The 24,126-nt window shown below is 42.8% G+C and overlaps 2 protein-coding genes across 4 annotated transcripts in view; both read left to right on the top strand.

Annotated features, from left to right (window-relative positions):
• OCEL1 (occludin/ELL domain containing 1) overlaps window positions 1-24,126 on the top strand; it is a 245,874-nt gene that overhangs the window by 88,663 nt on the left and 133,085 nt on the right. The window lies entirely within an intron of this gene.
• Window positions 1-24,126, top strand: part of LOC309562532 (occludin-like) — an 80,937-nt gene that overhangs the window by 35,508 nt on the left and 21,303 nt on the right. For both annotated transcript variants that reach the window (XM_082266780.1, XM_082266779.1), the window contains exons 4-6: window positions 17,659-17,813; window positions 21,817-21,981; window positions 23,547-23,718. In XM_082266780.1, coding sequence (XP_082122906.1) covers window positions 17,659-17,813; window positions 21,817-21,981; window positions 23,547-23,718 — 492 coding nt within the window. The remainder of the gene's footprint in view (window positions 1-17,658; window positions 17,814-21,816; window positions 21,982-23,546; window positions 23,719-24,126) is intronic.

Genomic DNA, 24,126 nt, shown 5'->3' with positions numbered 1-24,126 from the left:
TTTAAGAGAATGAAAATACACAATATGTATAAAACATTAGTCTTATATTCCGAATAAACCAAAACAATTGTTAGCTCAACTACAAAATCACAGAGGTATATGAGGTAAAAAAAATAATAACCGCCATTGACTGGTACATTCCTGTTAACTCGATTGACAATTAATAGGTGTCAACCATTTAGGATGGAATATACGCATGGTATCCATAACTGCATAACTGTATGGTGTATTCTCTCCATCAGTTTTATCGCCTCCATACATTGCATTACTTGATACCAGGGTCCGCAAAATGTAAACACATAGGGTATGTGAGGGTAACAAGTTCCCCGGAATACGGGCAACTGTAGAAGAAACTTGTTGCCATAAGAGGCTTAAGACCTTTACAGCTCCAAAAAAATGGGAGGTGAGTCTCCCTGTCAGGGCAGCACCTGAAGCAGGTATCCGGCACAAGTGGGTACATCTTATGTAAAATGATAGGGTTGTAATGCCATCTGGTATGTAATTTAACCACAGCTTCTTTCACTGCAATTGATTTAGTACTCTTGTGCATATTAGACAACATATACAACCAGTCCTCAGCCGAGTAGTTCTGGCCTGTCTCTGCCTATTATTGTAACATAGCTGTAGACTTGACAGGGAGACCATGTTCATTAATCTGTTTGTATATCAATGAAATGGTACCTCGAATCCCTAGATGAAGCATTGCACATCTGCTCAATAACAGAGGCCGATCTCCCACCACTCACGTGATAATTCTCGTAAAAGGAGTATCTAGGTTGGAGGAATTTAAGAAATTCCAAATGGGGATGGTCAAATTGTTGTTGAAGGCTAAAGAGTGAGCTAAAAGAGGAATTTTGTAGGAAAGATTCCAGAGTAACTAAGCCCTGCTCAATCCATCTAGAAAAATGACCTGTCAAGTTGAATGCAGGGGGAAATTTTCGGGTGCCCTAAATAGGTGGCCAACAGAGGGGGAGAAGAGATCAAGCCAAACTTATCCTTGTACAATGAACATAATTGGTATGATTGACTAACTACCACATTCTATGAGGCAAGGTCTTTGAGGTGGATGGGCCTAGACCATAAGAGGGTGGGAAGATGAAACGGCTCAATTGAAATACTTTTCTAATGTAAAAACCAAGGTATCTGAGCAGTCGGTGCATGCCATTGGGCCAACTGGATCAGTCTAGCAGCCAGAGAGTATTTCCATATGTTGGGTAAACCGAAGCCACCCTGTGATTGAGGTCTATACATAAGTAGTTTACCCAGGCAAGGCCTTTTATCTTTCCAGATTAATCTTTTGACCTCCGATTGTATTGCCTCTATCGTTGACCAGGAAACATAAAGTGGTCGAGCTTAAAAGTAAAATAGAAACTTCTAAAGAATTAACATCTTCACTGCTTGAATCCTACCCAGAAACAAGATATGGTAGGAAGACCAGATCTGCAACCACTGTTTGATGCGTAAAAACACAGATGGATAATTTATCTGGTATATCCATTGCAGCAAAGGGGCCAAGCGAACTCTCAGAGATGGCAAAGAGTCGCGCACACCAAGCAAAGTGAAAATAGTCTTGTAGTCTCGCGGTCAACAAGGAAGGCAAATTGACAGGCATGGCTGTACATTTAGAAAGGTTTGCTCCTAAACTCAATAAGTCATAGAAGGTTTAAATAAGGAAACCACCAAGGATACCAGACAAGGGTTGGTCCCCTTTGACATATATTGCTAATATCAGGATTCAGTGTAACAGAATGTGCCAATGGCTCAATCGCCAAGGCAAAGAGCAATGGGGGAAAGGGGGCAGCCCTGCCCTGTAGTCTTATTCCGGTGTGAAAGGCCCTACAGCGATGCACAAATTTACCCCTAAAACCAAATTTTGGATGAGACAGTTTCCATATAGGACCAAACCATTCTGTCAAAAGCCTTATGTATATCCAGGCTCAGCATCATAACCTGACAGGATGAGAGGTTGGCATCTTGAATAATATTACAGGCCAAGCGGATATTATCCGTTATCTGTCTAGAAGGGATGAAGCCTGTTTGGTCAGGGGAGATCAGAGTAGTGATAACTTTGGCTACGCGGTCTGCTAACAAGCGACCAAACAGCTTTAAATCGTTGTTAACCACTTGCCGAGCGCCGCACGACTATTTACTGCGGCGGTCAGCCCCGTACAGGCAAAGTGACATAGTACTACGTCGCTCGCCTACGAGCCTCTAGTGGGCGAGCGCGCGCCACCGGAGGGTAAAGATTAAGCACAAGATGCATGTGTGAAACGCGTCTACGAGACTTCATGCTGGTGTCTTCACTTGCAACTTTTTGGAAATAAAGGTATTTGAAACCTATTGGAATCCCTGGATGTGCGGCTATTTCTTTTCCTACAAGTATTCCATTTGTAGTGATTGTGTTCTGTGACTATATCAAGTTTTAGTTTAGTTTAGAAAATAATTTTCTGTATTACAGTATATCTTTTTTTCCCACATGACCAGAGCTTTGTGCTGGCTGTGCCACAGTATTTTTCCATGAGTAGTTGTTGCTATTCACAAGGACAGTACTCCAAAATAGTACAACACTATAGCAACACTGTATAATTTGTCTTACACTCTCCAAAACCAGGGACAGGCTCATGTGCAGACTTATTGAATGTACATACTTTATAAGTAACATATTAATTACCTGTTGCTAGGTGTTCTAGGGGAAAACACTATAATATTACTATCCAATTACATGGTAGTAATTTCAAGCTTTTATTGCCCTAAAGCAATTATTTTTGTATTGCTGTTTTTGAGTTCTGTTCCCTAAGTCCTGCAATAAAACAATATACAGTGTATGGAAATGTAATTATATAGACTATTTCAATTAGCAAGATATATTAAGTGAACTGGGTAGTTGCTGTGAATTACCACTATATTTTTTAATTTCTTTTTATCTGTTGTGGTATTTATTGAATGTGGATAGCCTCTATAGGACTAAGCTAAATGTAAAATTAAAGTGTAAGTTCACCAACAGTAACATTTTCCAAAAATCCCCCTCCCCTATGCAATACCATTTCTACTGAATAGTACGTATCAGCGCTCTTGCTTCTTCAAATGCTGCACCTCTTCCCATTTCACATGCAGCTGTGGGGATGCCTCTCCACATAAATCACTCAACCCTTGATTCCCCTCTGTCTTTTAATTTGCAGAACAGAGTGGACACTACAATTGTGTGCCCCCCTACCATAAGTAAGCCTTTAAAAAGGCAGGACGTCCATGGCAGAACACCAATCTCCAAAAAAAAAAAAACACTGCTGCACACCTGAAGTTTGCCAAAGAACATCTTGACAAACTGCAACGCTCTTGGGAAAATATTTTGTGGACCGATAAGACAAAAGTTGAATTGTTCAGGAAGAATACTTAGCACTGTATATACCCATATGGAAGAAAAATGTATTTCCAATATATTTAGGGAAAAATTATTTTGAAATATATTGAATATGGCCAAAATTGTAGCATTTCAAATATATTTCCAATATATTTGGGAAAAATAAAAAATATTTTTTCAAAATATATTTTTAATATATTTTTCTTCCATGTGGGTAGTGCAAAAAGTTCCTAGCTAACCAAAATCAAAACATCCTCCCAACAGTGAAGTATGCTGGTGATAATATCATGATTTGGGCTGCCTTAGGGCCTGGACCACTTGCCAACATCGAGGGGAAAATGAATTCCCAAGTTTACGAAAATATCCTACAGGATAATGTCATGATAGTGATCCACCAGTTGAAGCTTAGTAGAAGTTTGTATGATGTGGTAGTACAATGACTCAAAGCATCAAAATAATTTGTGGGTTAAGGTCTGGGCCAAGTCAGAGCCCAGACCTTAACCCCACTGAGATGCTGTGGAATGACCTCAAGAGAGCCATGGATACCAGACATCCTACAAATGTGTCTGAGCTGAAGCAGTTTTGTAAAGAGGTATAGTCAAAAATGTCTATGGAAAAGTTGTGAAGGTCTGATCCAGAGCTACTGGAAGCACTTGCTTGAATTCATTGCTGACAAAGGAGATTTTACTAGCTATTAACTCCAAGGGTGCACTTACTTTTTCCTTCAGCACTGTGAATGTTTAATGGGTTTTATCAGCTTAAGAACATTGTGTTTGTCTATTGTGACTTTTATGAGTATCAGATCACATTTTATGGCAAATTACTACAGAAAACCGGTTAATGTGAATGGGTCCACATACTTTTTCTTGCCACTGTATATTAATTGATTTACAACTCGGTCTCATGCATCTGGAATTATTGACTGCTGACTGAGATTTTGTGAGTTTTTCTTATATAGATATGATTTTTTACTGATTATTACAACCTTAAAGCGGAGTTCCGGCCACAAAATCGACATAACCGATTTTGTGGCCATCCGCTTGCTTTTCCCCACCTGAAACAGAATTGGATAGTTAGGATATTTTTTTTTTTTTTTTACTTACCTTGTAATTGTAGAAAGAAATACTCACCTGTCTTCCACTTCCTCCATCGGCGGCCGCGGCCCGCGCCGTCACTTCCGGTTTGCAATGATTCCTGGGAGCTAAACGTCATCGCTCCCAGGAATCAATGCGACGGCACCGGCCCCGCTCGTCACTTCCGGTGCGACGCCGCATTCCTTGCTAAACAGCTTCTGGGCATGCCCAGAAGCTGTGGAGGAATGCGGCGCTGCAACGGAAGTGACGAGAGGGGCCGGTGAAGGCGCATTCTGGGAGAAGAAGACGCGGAAGAGGACGCAGAAGAGGATCGCGCTGGCTTCAGCTGCCCACAACAGAGATGGCAACGCTGGAGAAGAAATTTTAAAAGTGAGTATTTCTTCTTGCAGGTAAGTGCGAACCGGGACAGATCAGAGGCTAGCCATTGTGGAATGTACTAGCCCTGACTGTCCCGGGGGTATGTTTATTGAAAAAATGTTTTTGTGGCCGGAACTCCGCTTTAAGACTTCCCAACTGTGGTAGTTGCCATATCTAAAAGCTCATATATTTCCAAGACCACAGTTGGGTTAACTGGTAACATTTTAAAAGACATATTAATTATTTTTCATGTAATGCTATGCAGAGATTTGGGAAACATGCACTGCTAAGCTTTGAAAACATGCTGCAATAGTACATACACTTACCGGCCATTATTAGACCCCCTTTTGCCTTCAGACTTGCCTTAATTTTCGTGGCATAGATATAGATTCAACAAGGTGTTGGAAATATTCCTCCGAGATTTTGGTCCATTTTGACATGCTAGCATCACGCACTTGTTACATAGTTACATAATTACATAGTTTGTGAGGTTGAAAAAAGACATCAGTTCATCCAGTTCAACCTATGATGTGTTTGCTGTTAACCGTACATTGTATACCCCTGTATGTTGTGGTCTTTAAGGTGCCCATCTAATAGTTTTTTGAAACTATCGATGCTCCCTGCTGATACCACTGCTTGTGGAAGAGAATTCCACATCCCTACTGTTCTGACAGTAAAGAACCCCTTACGTATTTTAAGGTTAAACCGTTTTTCCTCTAGTTTTAGTGAGTAGCCACGTGTCTTATTGTATTCCCTTTCTCTGAAAAGTTTGTTCCTTATGCTAGGGTCGCCAGTACAGTATTTGTACATTGATATCATGTCCCCCCTCAATCGTCTCTTCTCCAGAGAGAATAAGTTCAGTGCTTGTAGTCTTTCCTCATAGCTGATGTCCTCCATTCCCCTAATTATTTTTGTTGCCCTTCTCTGGACTCTCTCCAGTTCCATCACATCCTTCCTGAGGACCAATGCCCAGAACTGGACAGCATACTCCAGATGTGGTCGGACCAGAGTCTTGTAGAGTGGCAGAATAATCTCTTTATTTCTGGAGTTAATCCCCTTATTTATATATGCTAGTATTCTGTTGGCTTTGCTTGCAGCGGCTTGGCATTGCATGCCACTGCCAAGCCTGTTGTCTACCAGTACCCCCCAGGTCCTTTTTCATCCTAGACTCACCCAGAGGTTCCCCCCCCCCCCCAGTGAGTAGCTTGCTTTCGTGTTCTGATGCCCAAGTGCATTGCTTTACATTTTTCAACACTAAACCTCATCTGTCATGTAGTTGCCCACCCCATTATTATGTTCAGATCCGCTTGTAAGGTTTCCACATCCTGCATAGAAGATATTGGCATGATTAGTTTAGTATCATCTGCAAATACTGAGATTGTACTCGATATCCCCTCCTCTAGATCATTTATGAATAAATTAAACAGGATTGGCCCCAGGACAGAACCTTGGGGGACCCCACTTTCCACACCCACCCAATCCAAGTACTCCCCATTAATCACCACCCACTGGACTCTCCCCTGGAGCCAGTTCTCTATCCAGGTACTCAACCTATGGTCCATACCTACCTTCCTTAGTTTGAACAGTAAGCGTTTGTGGGGAACGGTGTCAAAGGCCTTTGCAAAGTCCAGATACACCACATCCACAGGCTTTCCTTTATCTAGGTGGCAGCTCACTAAGTTTCTCTAGTTTAGTTCTAAGTCTATCTTCTGTTAGCCATGGCGGTACTTCCTGAGGTGTATTATTTAGTTTAGCATTACAAGCTAGGTTAGTGTAGCCCCCCGATTCTTTTGTGAAGACTGAAGAGAAGAAATTATTTAACACTTCCGCCTTTTCTCTGTCCTCCGTGGCCATATTTCCTTTGTTGTCTTTTATGGGGCCAATGTGTTCTGGCCTCACTTTCTTACTGTTTATATACTTAAAGAATTTCTTGGGGTTCTTTTTACTCTCTTCCGCTATATGTCTCTCGTGTTCTATTTTAGCCGCCTTGATTTCGTCTTTACATTTCTTATTACACTCTTTGTAATTCTTGTATTTTTTGAAGGCCTTTTCTTTAGTTTTAATATGCATTTTTATGGTGGAGTTTAGCCACCCAGGGTTCAGTTTTGCTCTTTTAAATTTATTTCCCTTTGGAATGCCCTGGCCAATCCCTTTGTTTAGTATGCTCTTGAAGCACTCCCATTTTTCCTCCGTGTTCTTTGTTCCCGGGGTTCTATCACATTTGATATTTTCTAACAAGGAGCGTAGTTTTGGGAAATTGGCTCTTTTGAAATTCAGTGTCCATATTACCCTTGTGTTTCCCATTACTATGATTAATACTGAAATTAATTGACCTATGGTCACTGTTTCCTAAGTTGCCCCATATCTCTATATCCGTGAGCAGGTCTGTATTGTTGGTAATCGGAAAGTCAAGTGCTGCATTGTTTCTTGTCGGTGCATTCACCATCTGACTCATGAAATTGTCCTGCAAAACATTTAGGAACTGCCAAGCCTTGGCTGAATGCGTGGTTCCTTCTGCCCAGTCTATATCTGGATAATTAAAGTCCCCCATTATAATGACATTTCTCATCCTTGCTGCCAATCCTATCTGTAAAAGGAGGTCCACCTCCCCCTCCTCCTCCCTCTGGTTGGGGGGCCTATAGCATACGCCCAATATTACCATCCCTATAGTGCCTTCCCTTTTAAGTTCTACCCATAGGGTTTCTACCTCGTCCATAGCTCCATTATTAATATCATCCCTCATATTTACCTGTACACTGTTCTTAATATACAGACATACCCCTCCCCCTTTTTTACCTTCTCTATCCCTGCGATAAAGGGAATACCCCTGAATGGTCGCCAACCAATCATGAGAGCTGTCGAACCAAGTCTCTGTTATCCGCACAAAATCGAAGTCCTCCTCAAATATCAGCAGCTCCAGCTCTCCCATCTTGTTGGCCAGGCTTCTGGCATTGGTATACAAACCTCGTAATTCTGACCAGTTGCATATATCATTGTTTGATGTTGTTTTTAGGCTGCTCTTGTGATTTTTCCCCATACCCACCTTGGGTTTCGGAGCTCTGAACACCCTACCGCTAATGTCCCCATTTGTGCCCTCTGAATCTTGCTCCCCACTGGCTAATTCTACATCTGTACCCTCCCCCCATCACCTAGTTTAAAAGCCCCTCTAACTTTATGGCCATCCTCTCACCCAGTACGGCTGCACCCTCCCCATTTAGGTGCAATCCGTCCCTACCAAAGAGCCGGTGGCCGACTGAGAAGTCGGCCCAGTTCTCCAGGAACCCAAAACCCTCCTTACTACACCAGCTCCTCAGCCACTTGTTAACTTCCCTAATCTCCCGCTGCCTCTCTGGTGTGGCTCGAGGTATAGGTAGTATTTCTGAAAATACTACCTTAGAGGTCCTATTCCTTAACTTAGCGCTTAAGTCCCTGAAATCGTTTAGGACTCTCCATCTTCCTCTGCCTATGTCATTGGTACCCACGTGTACCATGACAGCTGGGTCTTTCCCAGCCCCACCCAATAATCTGTCCACCTGATCCGTGATGTGCCGAACCCAAGCGCCCGGTAAACAACAGACTGTTCAGCGCTCACGGTCTTTGTGACAGATTGCACTGTCTGTCCTTCTAATGATTGAGTCTCCTACCACCAGCACCTGTCTTTCCTTTCCCTTTCTCCCGGCCTCACTGTAGGAGTTCTTCCCCTGGCAGGTAGGGGCGTCGCTCTGCTCCAGCAATGTCAGCCGCAGAGCCCTGTCAGTCGCAGAGCACTGTCAGTCGCAGAGCACGGTCGGTCGCAAAGCACGGTCAGTCGCAGGTCACAGTCAGTCGCAGAGCACAGTCAGTCGCAGGTCACGGTCAGTTGCAGGTCACAGTCAGTCGCAGGTCACAGTCAGTCGCAGAACACAGTCAGTCGCAGAGCACAGTCAGTCGCAGAGCACAGTCAGTCGCAGAGTGGTCAGTCACAGAGCACAATCAGTCGCAGAGCACAGTCAGTCGCAGAGCACAGTAATAGGTACTCACAGACACTCAGGTAGTAATAGGTACTCACAGATACTCAGGTACTACTCTACACCCACAGTTATAGTCAGTTACAGTTCAGTTGCAGTCACAGTACCGTTACAGCAGTTACAGTCACAGTACAGTTAGTCACAGTACAGTTACAGTCAGTCACAGTACAGTTATAGTCACAAACTATTCCCTCTGACTTCCCCCAGCGGCCGATCAGCTGATCTGTCACCTACTCACGTCCTGGTCCACCTTCAGTCCCTCTGGGTCAGATGATACTCCCCTTCAGTCACCGGTCACCTCGGTTCCTCCCGGTCACCTTGGTTCCCCCGAGATCTCCCACACCTGCACCGGCTCTCCCTGCAGCTCCTTCTCCTCCTCCACTTTCAGCACACAGCACGCGCTGCACACTGCCTGCCCGCACACACACACACACACACAAGGTCCTGCTTCTGGTTCCGGTTTCCGGCTTCTCTTCTTTGTTAGAGGTTTGTTGTCTGCACATCCATGATGCAAATCTCCAGTTCTACCACACCCCAAATGTGCTTCATTGGATTGGGATCTGGTGACTGTGGAGGTCATTGGAGTAAAGTTAACTCATTGTCATGTTCAAGAGACCAGTTTGAGATGATTTGAGCTTTGTGATATGGTGCATTATCCTGTTGGAAGATGCCCTCAGAAGATGGGTGCACTGTAGTCATAAAGGAAAGGTCAGCAACAATACTCAGGTAGGCTGTGGCGTTTTTTAACAATGCCCAATTGGTACTAAGGGGCCCAAAGTCTGCCAGGAAAATATCCCCTACACCATTACACCACCGCCACCAGCTTGACCTGTTAATACAAGGCAGGATGGATCCATGCTTTCGTGTTGTTTACGCCAAATTCTGACCCTACCATCTAAATGTCGCAACTGAAATCAGAACTCATCAGACCAGGCAATGTTTTTCTAATCTTCTATTGTTCAATTTTGGTGAGCCTGTGCAAACTGTAGCCTCAGTTTCCTGTTTTTAGCTGACAGGAGTGGTACTCAGTGCGGTCTTCTGCTGCTGTAGCCCATCTGCTTCAAGGTTCAATGTGTTGTGCATTCTGGAATGGTATTCTGCATACCTTGGTTGTAACGACTGGTTATTTGAGCTATTATTGGCTTTCTGTCATCTCAAACCAGTCTGCCCATTCTCCTCTGACCTCTAACATCAACAAGACATTTTCATCCACACAACTTCCGCTCACTGGATAATTTCTCTTTTTCAGACCATTCTCTGTAAACCCTAGAGATGGCTGTGCTTGAAAATCCCAGCAGATCAGCAGTTTTTGAAATTCTCAGACCAACCCTTCTGGCACCAACAACTTTGCCAAGTTCAAAGACACTTAAATCCCCTTTCCCCCCTATTATAATGTTCGGTTTGAACTTCAGCAAATCGTGTTCATCACTGCTAAATGTATTGAGTTGCTGCCATGTGATTGGCTGATTAGCAATTTGTGTTACTAAGCAATTAAACAGGTGTACCTAATAAAGTGGCCAGTACATGTATATATATCCTGACTGGCAAGATTGTAGATGATGTATATGTGTCACCTACGTTTCTCACCTAGACATGGTGAAGGGCTCCATGGGTTGTTACCCAGATGGAGAATACAAACTTTTTGTTTTCTCAGATAAATAATAAATTAATAAATCCTCTTCTAGGTCGTGGAGCCCATAGGCTTTGTAGAGCTTTGGCAGAACTGAAGCCTTAATTCTTAGGTCCTTATCTCATATTAAATTTAGCTGTCCACAGGTCTTTATATATGTGGGTTGACTGATGTTCAGGGCTTGCTCTCTCTTGCAGCTGTTGGAGCCTGCTGCTTTGTGAAGGCAGACTGCTGACAGAACACTAAAAAAGGTACTAATGTTTTTTTTTATTGAAGAAAGATCATATCACATGTGATGAAGAAGGGATCCTGCATGTCTCTGAAATGTTGCACTACTCTGTGATATGATCTTTCTTTAATGAAAAAACTTTTGAACTTAAAGTGGAGTTCCACCCTATTTTTATACTTACCTCCATCTTCTCGCTCCGGGTCACCTGAAAAAGAAATGGATAATCGCATATTTTTTTTTTTTTTACTTACCTCGTAGCGAAGAAAATATACTTACCTTACTTCCTTCTTCCTCCTTCCTCGGCCGCGGCCCGTCGTCACTTCCTGGCTCTGCAATGATTCCTGGGAGCTGGACGTCATAGCTCCCAGGAATCATTGCGCCTGCACCGGCCCCGACGTCAGTTCCGGGTCGCGCGCGTCATCCCCTTCTAAACAGCTTCTGGGCATGCCCAGAAGCTGTGGAGGGGTGACACGCGCGACCCGGAAGTGACGTCGGGGCCGGCGCAGAGCATCGTGGGACCACAGAAGGCGGAAGAAGACGCCGAAGAGGACGCGCTGGCTTCAAGCTGCCCACATCTGAGATGGCAGCGCTGGACAAGACGTTTGCAAGGTAAGTATTTCGTCTTGCAGGTAAGTGCAACCCAGGACAGATCAGAGGCTAGCCATTGTGGAATGCACTAGCCCTGACTGTCCCGGGGGTATTAAAAAAACAAAAAACAAATCCAGGGTGGAACTCCGCTTTAATTGAAGGTCCGTGGTATTCTGGGGAGTATTTGCATTGTGTTGTGCATGCTCCAGTATCCAGCTGGTGGTCGCTACAGCACCCAGTACTTTCGAGAGCACATTCCAGGAACTTGTGGGATTGGAATATGGACAGTTATCTGTCCAATTTTTTGGGTAATTTTGAAGAGGCATGGAAAACTAAGCCTACACATTCTTATAAACCTGTGCACCAGTTACACTACCAAGTTGGACCTTTTTCTCACTGATGCAATGAGGGATATTTACTAAAACTGGAGCACACAGAATCTGCTGCACCTGTGCACAGTAACCATTGTAAAGCAGTTCTTTTTTAATTTGACAGAGCCAGCCAGTGTTTCCAACACTTACATCTCTCTCCTCTCTCTCTCTCTCTGCTAATGCCTTTGAGACCTTTAATAAAGGTATCTCAGCAGCTGAGGTTTCCATTAGATTTCACCAATACTGATACTAGTATCTGTATCGATGTCGATACTGAGTACTTGCACAAGTAGTACTCATGCAAAAGCTCAGAAACCGATACCTTTGCAGTGCGATTTTAGCCGATACAAATGAATGGGCTCAAATCACACTGCAAAGAATTGCATGTGATTTAAACAGGAATGAACTGGGATTTCTGTCCTAATCGCATGTAGTTTCCCTCATAGCTACTGTGTGAACCCAGGCTTGCTATAGTCAATTCTGAGCCTGAGTTCACACTGGAGCAGTTCAGGAAACCTCCCTGCATGACAGAATTCACCATCACTGGCTCCCACTGTGGACATCAGCGGATGCGGCTTGGGCTCCTCCTGCCTCTTCTATGGCTGTCTCCCCCTCTCCTCCCAGCCTCCAGTGGTTTCAGCCATCCACTGGACAGACCCCTTTCCCCACCCCCTCCAGTCCCGCTGTACCAGATTGCCGATCACCCACTGTCAGACATCGAAAAGCCACTTCACAGGTTCGGGGATTTGAAATCCCGCAGCTTTTTCTTCTCTTTGTGCAGTTCTGACAGTACGGGCTAGACAGATTCTGATTGGTCAGCACCGTCACGGAAGGTACCAAGATGGTAGAAAGTCCAGAGTTTCAAAATTTTGCCCAAGGTACTTCTCTACATGCTTTTGTGGATGTCCAGTCTCTGGCACTTCTATGCAAATTTGGCCCATGCCCTGTGAACTAAAGTATAAAAACATATGGCCACCTGCTTCACCCAGTCTTGCGAGAAGCACTACTAAACTAAAACCCAATTGACATATCTTCAATTTAACCACCTTACGTCTAGCCACGTAGACCTACGTTGGCTGACTTTGCGTGGTTGTACCAGGGTGATGCCTCTAGCTAGAGGCATCATCCCGGTACCGTTTTTTAGAGCCGGCGGTCGGCTTTCCAGCAGTAACAACCAATGTGGCTCGGGAGCCGCTCAATCTTTCCCCCAGCGACCAGGACGGGACGTCCCCCCCCCTTCCCGCCGCCTTCCGCGGCTTTGCCTGGGTCTTCCGTCCCACCGGGAGACCCGAGCACCCAGCCGACACGTCCGCCGACTGCTGGAAGCTGGAAGCGGCTTCGATCGGGTCTCTGATAACGTAACCCGGAGGTGGCGTCCATTACGTCATGTATGGGTTACTCTGCTGCTAAAGGCGGCAGATTCAAAAAGTGACAGTATTCCACAAGTGCTTCAAGCCTTGCTTTCAGATCGCTCTACTGCAGGGTAGTCTTCCGGTCACAAATATAGACTGACAGCGGTGAGAGCCAGCGGTGTGGAAGATGGTCTATGTGGTCAGTTTTACCCCAGATGCCTACATACTTAGATGTGCCTCTTTTATTCATCAACCACGTGCGTTGCTAAATGTTGTACCTTCAATAAATGTAACCATATTGCTACACTTAGAGGCACCTCTTTTCTCTTTTATACTCTGTAGCTCCTGCTGGATTTTGCTGCTAATCCCCTTGTGGAGGCTGCCATTTATGGATGGACATTTTATGGTTACACAACCTATCACATTGCTATAATTTTTTTATATGGACTATAAACTAAAATACTTATAAATAAATGGTTGTGGAACGAATTATCTAAGTTACCATTCTATTTCTTATGGGGAAATTTGCTTTGATATACGAGTGCTTTGGATAACAAGCATGTTTCCGGAACCAATTACGCTCGCAATCCAAGGCTTTACTGTACTAAGCAAACTATTGTTAAGCGTGGAGATCTTCAGTCAGGTGAAAACAAATTACAGTAAAATTGCTAAACAGAAAGCCCAGCGCTGACAAGATCTGGGCCCCTTGGATTAAAACTTTCTTTTACCTACCATTGAAAAACAACTCTTAGAATTATAAACTGGAAGGGGTTATTTTATGACGTCTGTTATCTCGGGCGAGTAATGGGTACCCATTTATCCTGCCTTCCCTATTCCCATGTGCCCTTGACCCCTATTCCCTCCTCTTTACCATACTTCTACTTTTCTTCTAGTCTTCCTTTTCTCTGCTGCATGCTAGTCTCTACACGTTTTCAGTTTGTCAAGGTTAGCTACATCTCAGTCTCCTTATAGTTTACACACCTGTTGCCAGGATACAGTGCATGCTTACTCATTTATGTGTGCTATGCATGTACAGCTGAAGATTTTCTTTATATTGTATCTAACCTTGCACAACATTATTTATTTATTATGAGAACCCAATAAAAACCTATTGAAAAAAAAAGAAAAATATTGTAAACTACACAAATCTCACAGTTTCTAGAACTGATGAATTGTGGCTCCTACTCACTGCTTTACTTTGGCTTCCTAATAAGGCATATCTATCCTTCTAAAAGATTTCTGATGCTATAAAGCCTGAGGCTTTGGGATTTAGTATGATACTTATGAAGGTTTATGTCCCCCTTTTTTTCCTTGTTGCCTATCTTCAACAACACACTATTACCACATGGGCATGGAGCATCCAGGGTTCTTTGTTTATTGGACTACCCACAACGGTACCTACAGTGTCTCACAAAAGTGAGTACACCCCTCCCATTTTTGTAAATATTTTATTATATCTTTTCATGTGACAACACTGAAGAAATTACACTTTGCTACAATGTAAAGTAGGGAGTTTACAGCTTGTATAACAGTGTAAATTTGCTGTCCCCTCAAAATAACGCAACACACAGCCATTAATGTCTAAACCGCTGGCAACAAAAGTGAGTAAACCTCTAAGTCAAAATGTCCAAGTTGGGCCCAAAGTGTCAATATTTTGTGTGGCCACCATTTTTTATCAGCACTGCCTTAACCCTCTTAGGCATAGAGTTCACCAGAGCTTCACAGGTTACCACTGGTGTCCTCTTCCACTCTTGCATGATGACATCACAGAGCTGGTGGAAGTTAGAGACCTTGCGCTCCTCCATCTTCCGTTTGGATATGCCCCACAGATGCTCAAAAGGGTTTAGGTCTGGAGATATGCTTGGCCAGTCCACCACCTTTATCCTCAGCTTTTTTAGCAAGGCAGTAGTCGTCTTAGAGGTGTGTTTAGGGTCGTTATCATGTTGGAATACTGCCCTGTTGCCCAGTCTCTGAAGGGAAGGGATCATGATCTGCTTCAGTATGTCACAGTACATGTTGGCATTCATGGTTCTCTCAATGAACTGTAGTTCCCCAGTGTCGGCAGCACTCATGCAGCCCCAGACCATGACACTCCCACCACCATGCTTGACTTTAGGCAAGACACACTTGTCTTTGTACTCCTCACCTGGTTGCCGCCACACACGCTTGACACCATCTGAACCAAATAAGTTTATCTTGGTCTCATCAGACCACAGGACATGGTTCCAGTAATCCATGTCTTTGGTCTGCTTGTCTTCAGCAAACTGTTTGCGGGCTTTCTTCTGCATCATCTTCAGAAGAGGCTTCCTTTTTGGATGACAGCCATGCAAACCAATTTGATGCAGTGTGCGGTGTATGTTCTAAACACTGACAGGCTGTCCCCCCACCCCTTCAACCCCTGCAGCAATGCTGGCAGCACTCATACATCTATTTCCCAAAGACAACCTCTGGATTTGATGCTGAGCATGTGCACTCAACCTCTTTGGTCGACCATGGCAAGGCCTGTTCTGAGTGGAACCTGTTCTGCTAAACCACTGTATGGTCTTGGCCACTGTGCTGCAGCTCAGTTTCAGGGTCTTGGCAATATTCTTATATGTAGAGCAACAATTCTTTTTTTCAGATCCTCAGAGAGTTCTTTGCCATCAGGTGCCATGTTGAACTTTCAGTGACCAGTATGAGAGAGTGAGAGCGATAACACCAAATTTAACACACCTGCTCCCCATTCACACCTGAGACCTTGTAACACTAACGAGTCACACGACACCAGGGAGGTAAAATGGCTAATTGGGCCCAATTTAGACATTTTCAATTAGGGGTGTACTCACTTTTGTTGCCAGCAGTTTACACATTAATGGCTGTGTGTTGAGTTATTTTAAGGGGGCAGGAAATGTATACTGTTATACAAGCTGTACACTCACCACTTTACATTGTAGCAAAGTGTCATTTCTTCAGTGTTGTCCCATGAAAAGATATAATAAAATATTTACAAAAATGTAAGGGGTGTACTCACTTTTGTGAGATTCTGTAGGTACTAGGTACATCATTTCCTGGCCTTGCTCGCTATTCCTGCTTGGGCAACCTTGCAAGGACATCATAAAGTACCTATTGTGGAATACTATCATTCATTTCAACTCTGACATTGGATTACATCAATGACAAGGAGCATAGTTTACATGTCTGCCTGCATTCCCTGGGATCTCTTAGACTTATATTTATCATCTATGGGAGAGTCCACTCACCTCTTTCATATGTATTACGGACTCACTGGAACTGGAGGACTGGAGCAAAATCTGATCCAGAATAGCAAAGTGCTCCTTTAATACCACCATTCTAGAAGCAGCCTATAAGGTTTTCTTTAGATGGTATTGGGTACCAACTTAAATAGCTCATGCTATCACGATTTACAGTGACAAGCGTTTCAGGAGGTTTGGTGAACATAGTGACATTTAAAGTAAACATTTAGTGGTCCTGCCCAAACTTGATTACTTTTTGGTCCAGAATGTTTTGTCTTTTTCAAACCTTGTTTCATATAGTAGTCCCTAGGGACCCGTGGGTGACCCTCTTCTACCATATGATTCTGGAACTCTTTCCCTTTAAATCAGGCATGTCCAACCTGCAGCCCGAGGGCCGCATGCTGCCCGGAACTGCAGACAATGCAGCCCACTGCCCCCTGAGAATTATTATTTTTTTGCTGGGGAGGAAGGAAGCCGAGTCGGGGGCACAGCCACAGCAGCTTCCAACTAACTGTAGGCAGAGGCTGCTTTGGAGGGGAGGGGGGAGCGCTGCCGGATTAAAAGCAGATCGGGGATCTCCTGCTTACCCAGCGGCCGCTGTCATATGAAGCCCCGCTTCCTGGACCGGCTCCTATGATAGACAGCACATTGGTGACTACTATCATAGGAGCCGGTCCAGGAGGCAGGACTTCGTATGACAGCGGTCGCCGGGTAAGCGGGAGATCCCCGCTCTGTGTAATCCAGCGTCTCTCCTCTCTCTTCATTGCAGACTGCATTGGATAGGCACGAAATGGTGAGGCTACATTAGATAGGGACTGATCAGGCTGCATTGGATAGGCATGCACTTGTGAGGCTGCATTGGATGGGCACTGATCAGGCTGCATCCCCTGGCTACAGCAGGAGACTTAGGATGTCTGCAGTCAGTGACAGAGCCGCTGCTCATATGGGCACATATGGGCACAGTGTTGCATGACCACCCAATTGTCATTCAAAGTGTGACAGTACTAAAAGCTGAAAATTGGCCTGGGCAGGAAGGGGGTAAAAGTGCCCAGTATTAAAGTGGTTAAAATAGGCTATAAAAGAAGAAATTGAGCATTAAAGTAGAACAATAGATAAAACTTCTTTTAACGTTTTTGATAGAGTAAGGGAGGGTTAGCACCCCTGTTGGTTTTTCCATCTGTGTCCCACTGTGGGGATTTACCTTCACTTCTCATAATTCACAATGATAACAGTAAACAGGAGGAATAGAGTGGATGAATCTCCCTACCTAATGGGGGCACAGACAGCAATACAAACTGAGTGTTCAAATCCATCTACACTCCCTTCATCCAAAACAAAATAAAAGGTTTTGCCTTTAGTAATACTTTAAGGTCAATTCTAATGATTTAAGGTTTCATACATCACAATTTTTTCATGTATGATCATCTTTTTTTTTTTAGGTGAAAAGTGTTCCAGATGGCCCTCTAGATGAAACTGCAACTATGATCTACTCAGAAAGGTCACAGAATCCAGTCAAGGCCCTGAGCAATAGCAGCATCTACAAGCCACCAAGGCATGAATTTGAAGAAAGAGTTAACAGCCCATTTACTAGCAGGTATGCATTCGATGTGTTAGTACAATAAAGACTGGATACCCATGCGTTTTGTAAATATCAATATAGTCATCAATTGTATGTAGACTTTTTACCTTCACACTTTTGGAAAGTCATCCTAAACAAATGAAGAGCTTTAAAACTTCTTGTCAGTGACCTTATAGATTCAAAATATACAGCTATAAATTACCTTATTCTAATTTTTTTTTAAAAAACTTTTTTATAACTTGGATTTTTTTTTTTTGTGGCTTCTAGAGGTGAATGGTCCAGAATAGTTCTAAATAAAATCATGACCAGACAAGAATGTGCATGTTTGTATGTTTTCTCTGTTAACACAGAATAAAGAAGTCCAATTCCAGCCATTTTTTAAAATGTTGGGTAGAGTGGGGAAGTATTAGAACCTCTGTTGGGTTTAATTGCTGTATGTGTCTCCATTATCCCCTTAGTGGGGACACACACATAAGATCCTTTCTGGGGTTCTTACCCTTCTGCACACCATTAATAAAAACAAACTGTTTTATTGCTGGATGTGTTTCCATTTGACATATCCCTTCTTGCTATCTGTCTTCATCCCAACAGGACAGACAGTAATAAAACTTGAAAAAGACCCTAAAGCCTAGTACACACGATCATAAAAGCAGACGATAAATAGCACTTTCGAAGCATTCGTACGATAATCTGATCATTAGTACACAGCTTTCAAGAGCCGATCACAACAGTTCATCCGAAATTACCTGAAGGGACAAATGCAAAAAAAAAATGTTTCTCGTACAATACGAGATCGTACGATTTTCATTCGATCAGTACAGTACTTGTCCAAAAAAAAAAAAAAATCGGAAGAGCAAGACTACGCATGCTCAGAAAACGAAAGAGTACATTATATTACAATACAACATGGTATATCACTTCCAAAGTTGGATTCTGTCATACGAAAATTTTTGTAAGTTTAGTAACCTCTTTCTTTTTAAAGCGGAGTTCCTGCCTATTTTGCAACTTTAGTGATTCCTGGAGTGCTCGCTATGCTGATCAACAATTGGGCATTTTAAATTTTTTTCGGGGGTCCCTTACCTTATTTTCAGGGCATTTTTGATTGTACTTCCTCCTTCTCCCCCCTGTGTGGCCGCGGCCACCGACATCACTTCCGCCTTTGCATTGCATCCTGGGAGCTGTTTGCCATCACTCCCAGGAGGCTGGATTTAGGAAGAACTCCCAGAACATTCCCTGGAATCAGGAAGAAGGACACAGCAGATTACACTGCGGCTTCAGATGCCCACAACCAAGATGGCCGCGCCCAGACAGCATTTTTAAAAGTAAGATTTTGACTAAAATCCAATACTGTACACCTTATAAGTATGAGAATAGCGGTTCTGTAAAGGGTGATGGATTAGTATTATAGGGGTATTTTTAGTTAAAAAAGGTATTTGAGGCCGGAACTCCGCTTTAATATGAGACTAGCATACAAAAAAAAAAAAGGATTTGTCTGATATTCTCATCATGTGTACAAGGCTTTAACCTTCCTCAAATAAAACTAGCTAGACATGGGCTTTAATCAATGCCTTGGAAATGTAAAATGCAAGTGGAATTTGACTCTGTTTAAGCACTTTAAAATATTCTGTCAAATGAGTTTATCTTGCTGATATGTCCAAAAGTGTACCCAAGTACATCTAAAATCTCACTGGCATCTCTAATGTCATAATAATAAATATAAAATAATGCAGCTAATGCTGTTGCTCCACAGTTTTCTTCAAGGGATCTTCAGAATGTGAGGATCCATTGTGTTAATATTTGAAAGTACAAAGAATCCAGAGACCATCCCCCATGGTCACCAGGTGAGAGGAAGGAAAATGGACTATCTCGGTACCCGTATATATACACCTACAACTTGATTTACAAAAAAAAACACATAACAAACAAAAGGGGTTAAATATAAATCAACATTACATATTCACAAAGAAACAGGTGTATCACACTAATGTTTCATCAACCTAGCTGATACATCGATTCCGAGGTGTGTGGCACCAGGACCACCGTGGGGTATCTTATATCCTCTACATGTTTTGGGGACTTTACTGCTTTTTCAGGAGGAAATAAACAATATATCCTCTGTAGTAAAACATAGTCATCAGACAGGGAAAGGTAGCACACAACTTAATATCATAATAGTATAATCAAGATACAGACATGATCTCCCCGTGACAGGCACGAGGGGCAAATAGGTGCTGTTTTGCCCCCGTGCCTGCCATGAGAGAGACGTGTGGTCCTCCTTGTTTTGGCTCTCTGCAGATGCTAGATCTTGCTGGTAAATGTACATGTGGCATTCCCCCAATAAATACCATGATTAGATCATGATTATGATATTAAGTTGTATGCTACCTTTCCCTGTTAGATAACTATGGTTACTACAGATGATATCTTGTTTAATTCCTCCTGAAGAAGCAGCACAGTCTGTGAAACATGTAAAGGATATAAGATACACCACAGTGATCCTGGTGCCACACACCTCGAATTCTATGTATCAGCTAGGTTGATGCAACATTGGTGTGATGCACCTGTTTCTTTGTGAATATTTAATGTTGTAACACTATGTGATTTATGTTTACCACATTTTGTGTGTATACATACCAATTTTTAAATCTTTGCATGAATAAAATGGTATGTGATTTTTTTTATTCAAGTGGTCTGTATATATACGGTTATCGAGATAGTCCATTTTCCTTCTGGCTCACCAGGTGACCATGGGGCATGGTCTCTGGTTGCTTTGTATGACTATATTTGGATGAAGGTACTCTTCCTATTGATTTTTCACTCCCCATCAGAGGCTTTACACTCTATAATATATGAAAGTAGTTTGATTCCTAGGATTGGATAGTATAGTAGCTTTCTAATTCCTATTTTAGTGTTTTTTTTTTGCCAGATTAGATACTGTAAGCATATGCAGGGTTTAAAGCAGCTATATACCCTCTTTTTATAGTTTGTTTATTTTAATGCGAAGGAATACAATGTTTAGATATTGCAAACTTATTTTGTTTTTAAAAAATATCTTTTTTTTTAAATTTTTCTGCCACTTCCGCATACAGCTGCCTAGGCGATTGACGTTATATGGATAGCCCCTGGGAATCTTGGGATTGAACACAACAATATCCCAGGTGTTTTTTTGCATCCTTAGCTTTGTACATCGCATTATTTCCATACTGGAAATTACGCGTTATAGGCGGAGTTTGGATTCTGGTCCCATGTTATTGACAAGTTGCCATAACAACAAGTTGGGAACTTCTATCAACGCTGCCATTGCAGTGACAACTTGTCAACAACAGTGTGCACCGTGCAGTGTGATTACTGCGTAGGCGCGAGAACTGGATCCAGCTGCACAAAATCAAGGAAGGGAACAAGCTGCGGCTTCTGGTGCCCACAGTTTTAATTGCCATTGCCAGACTTTGCTCAAGAGGAATTCTACTACATATCTGGCAAGTAAAAACTGCTTTTTAATGTAAAAGAATAGCCTAGGTGGGTTAAGTGCTGCCTAACAATACCAAAGATGTCTTTATTAAAAAAGATGGTCTACTGTATGTCAACTACAAAGGAAAGAGATACACTGCTCAAGGTAATGGGAAGCTTGATGACCAACAGCGGTGCTCGCCCAGGCTCGCCTCCGTGGACAGTCAAATAATGAAAAGAAATGCCTGCACTCAGATGTTGTCAAAATCCAGGTTTATTGGACATCCCAATGTGGCAAAAAAGTGGCAAGGTAGACGCGTTTCACACACTAAGATGTGTGCTTAATCATGATTAAGCACACATCTTAGTGTGTGAAACGTGTCTACCTTGCCACTTTTTTGCCACATTGGGATGTCCAATAAACCTGGATTTCGACAACATCTGAGTGCAGCCATTTCTTTTCATTATTTTATGTCAACTAATTGACTTATTGACTCTGACCAGTTCCAGGACAATGTTCACATTTATTCTCACCCCTTTAATATTGTCATTTATTTTTATGCTAATACAGCCCACCTATATCAGTTTCTGAGACTCAGCAGAGCACAAGCAGACCTTCAGCCCGTAGAGGTCGTAGATGGAGGAGGAATCCAGAGCTTGATGAGTCTCAGTATGAAACCGATTATACAACAGCATTTGAATCTGGAGATGACAGAGATGAAGATGAATGGGACAGGTAAGCTCATGAAAAAACTGGAACAAAACAAATAAAAAGCAGAAGTGGATTGGAAAAAAGGCAGGGGAAGGCAGATAATAAATTCTATTGGGTGGTTCCTTCAAGAACTAAAAATAGTAAGTGGAAAACGCAAGGGCTCTATCTGTCATATTGCTCAGGAGGACCCTGTATTTATTGGACAAAGTACACTTTTTCCAATAGATTTAAAAGCTCTGAAATTTTCATCAGAGCTTTTCATTGTACAGCTCAAAGCTTCTATTAGTTTAATATCATTAACCTTTGGAAACCATATTTTCAAAAAGGTCTAAGTAGATACCAATAAGCCCGCAGTACAAGAGTGTGTTGTGTTAAAGGTATCAGTATTGAGAGTTGTTCATGACAGGGTATTGGGGTGCAGCATTTGTTTCTCCTCCTAATCCATTGTAAATGTCGTTCCTATGTCCCCAACTCCTCAGGTATAGTAAGGGGATAGTCCTTACCAATAATCCAATAATAAAGCTGAAGATTGGCCTGGGTAGGTAGGGGGTAAAAGTGCCCAGTAAGCAAGTAGTTCAAACATACCGCAACCAGATCGCATGGCACAAAAGTACCATACGATACGGTGCAGACACACTGCATTTTCAACCTGTGTTTGGAGTGTCATTAACTTTCAATTGACACCCACTGCAGATTGCAAATGGAGTGCATTTTGCATGCAGTCTGAATCGCACAATAACAGACAGCATTTTCCTGCAGAATTCATGTGTGGGCATGGTGTGAACCAGCCCTAATTGCCCATTCACACTGATCTGCAGCCAAAAACACTGCTGCCTGCCTAGTGATTTGTGCTGCAGATCAGTGCGTCCCCAGCCAGGGTCATTAGTACAGTCACAGTGTCAGCAAGAATGAAAGAAAGAAAGATGGAGGGAGAGGAGAGAAAGGAAAAGGAAAGAGGGATGGATGGATGGATGGATGGATGGATGGATGGATGGATGGATGGAGGAAGGAAGGGTGCCCCTTACATGAGAGTACTCACTGGGAAGCAGGAGAAAGAAAGAAAGAAAGAAAGAAAGAAAGAAAGAAAGAAAGAAAGAAAGAAAGAAAGAAAGAAAGAAAGAAAGAAAGAAAGAAAGAAAGGCACCCCTTACATCACAGTACTCATTGGGAGGTAGGAGAGAAGGGAGGGAGTGGATGGATGCAGGGCCATCTTTAATATTGATTGGACCCTGGGCCCCAATCCAAGTATCAACTGTTTTAGGGCAATGAGGGCTCAAAGGGCAGCTGCTTTGCGCCCCACAACAATGACTGGGCCCAGGGCAGCTTCCCCTCTTGCCCTGCGTTAAAGACAGCCCAGGATGGATGGATCAGACTGTATCTTTCCTCTTCTGGCTGCTGTGTTTCAAACGTTCCACCCACACATCCCCTTCTGTGAGGCAGGACTCAATTCTAGAATTTTAGAAGTGTTTACAATACTATATAACATACATGCAAAGTATGCAGTTTTGCACAGCATTTTATTTGCAAATTGTATTTAATGTTCTGCTAAATTTTTCTTTATATAGTGTCTATAATTTTTCTTTATATAGTGTCTATCCACCCATCACTTCAGATGATCAACGGCAGGAGTACAAGCGAGAGTTTGATTCTGATCTCAAGAAGTACAAGAAGATGTGTGCAGAAATGGACAATATCAACAACCAACTTCAACAGCTCAGCAAACAGCTGGATGGACTGACTGAGGGCACTGCCCAGTACCAGGTACATCAGCAGTCGGCTATTGATGATTTGGTTCCTGGGCTGTACATTATAACCATTAGTGTCTGTTCAATACTTTATTTAGAAATGAAACATTTAAAAAGACCTGTGGCTTTCAAAATGCAGTTTAGGTGCTGTGGTAAGCATCCTAAGAGGACACCTGAGACTACAGCCTTTAAAAAAATGCACCTAAACTGCTCCATTAGGGGTTTCGGAGTGCACCATAGAACATTTCACTCCAATATTACAGTGAAAACTGTTCAACTGAAGAACAAGGGCAGACATTTTAAATGTGCATAAATCTGAATTAGCTTTGCTCCTATACAGTAATTATGATTATGAATATGAGATGTTACAAACCTCTGTATAATTGCTATCCTAATCTCTTGTTATCTTCACCTTTTCTACTTT

This window comes from Pelophylax lessonae, assembly GCF_965119305.1.
Source record: "Pelophylax lessonae genome assembly, chromosome: 1".
NCBI lineage: Eukaryota > Metazoa > Chordata > Amphibia > Anura > Ranidae > Pelophylax > Pelophylax lessonae.
Note: the sequence above shows the minus strand (reverse complement) of the source record. Positions and strands in the feature narration are given on the sequence as shown.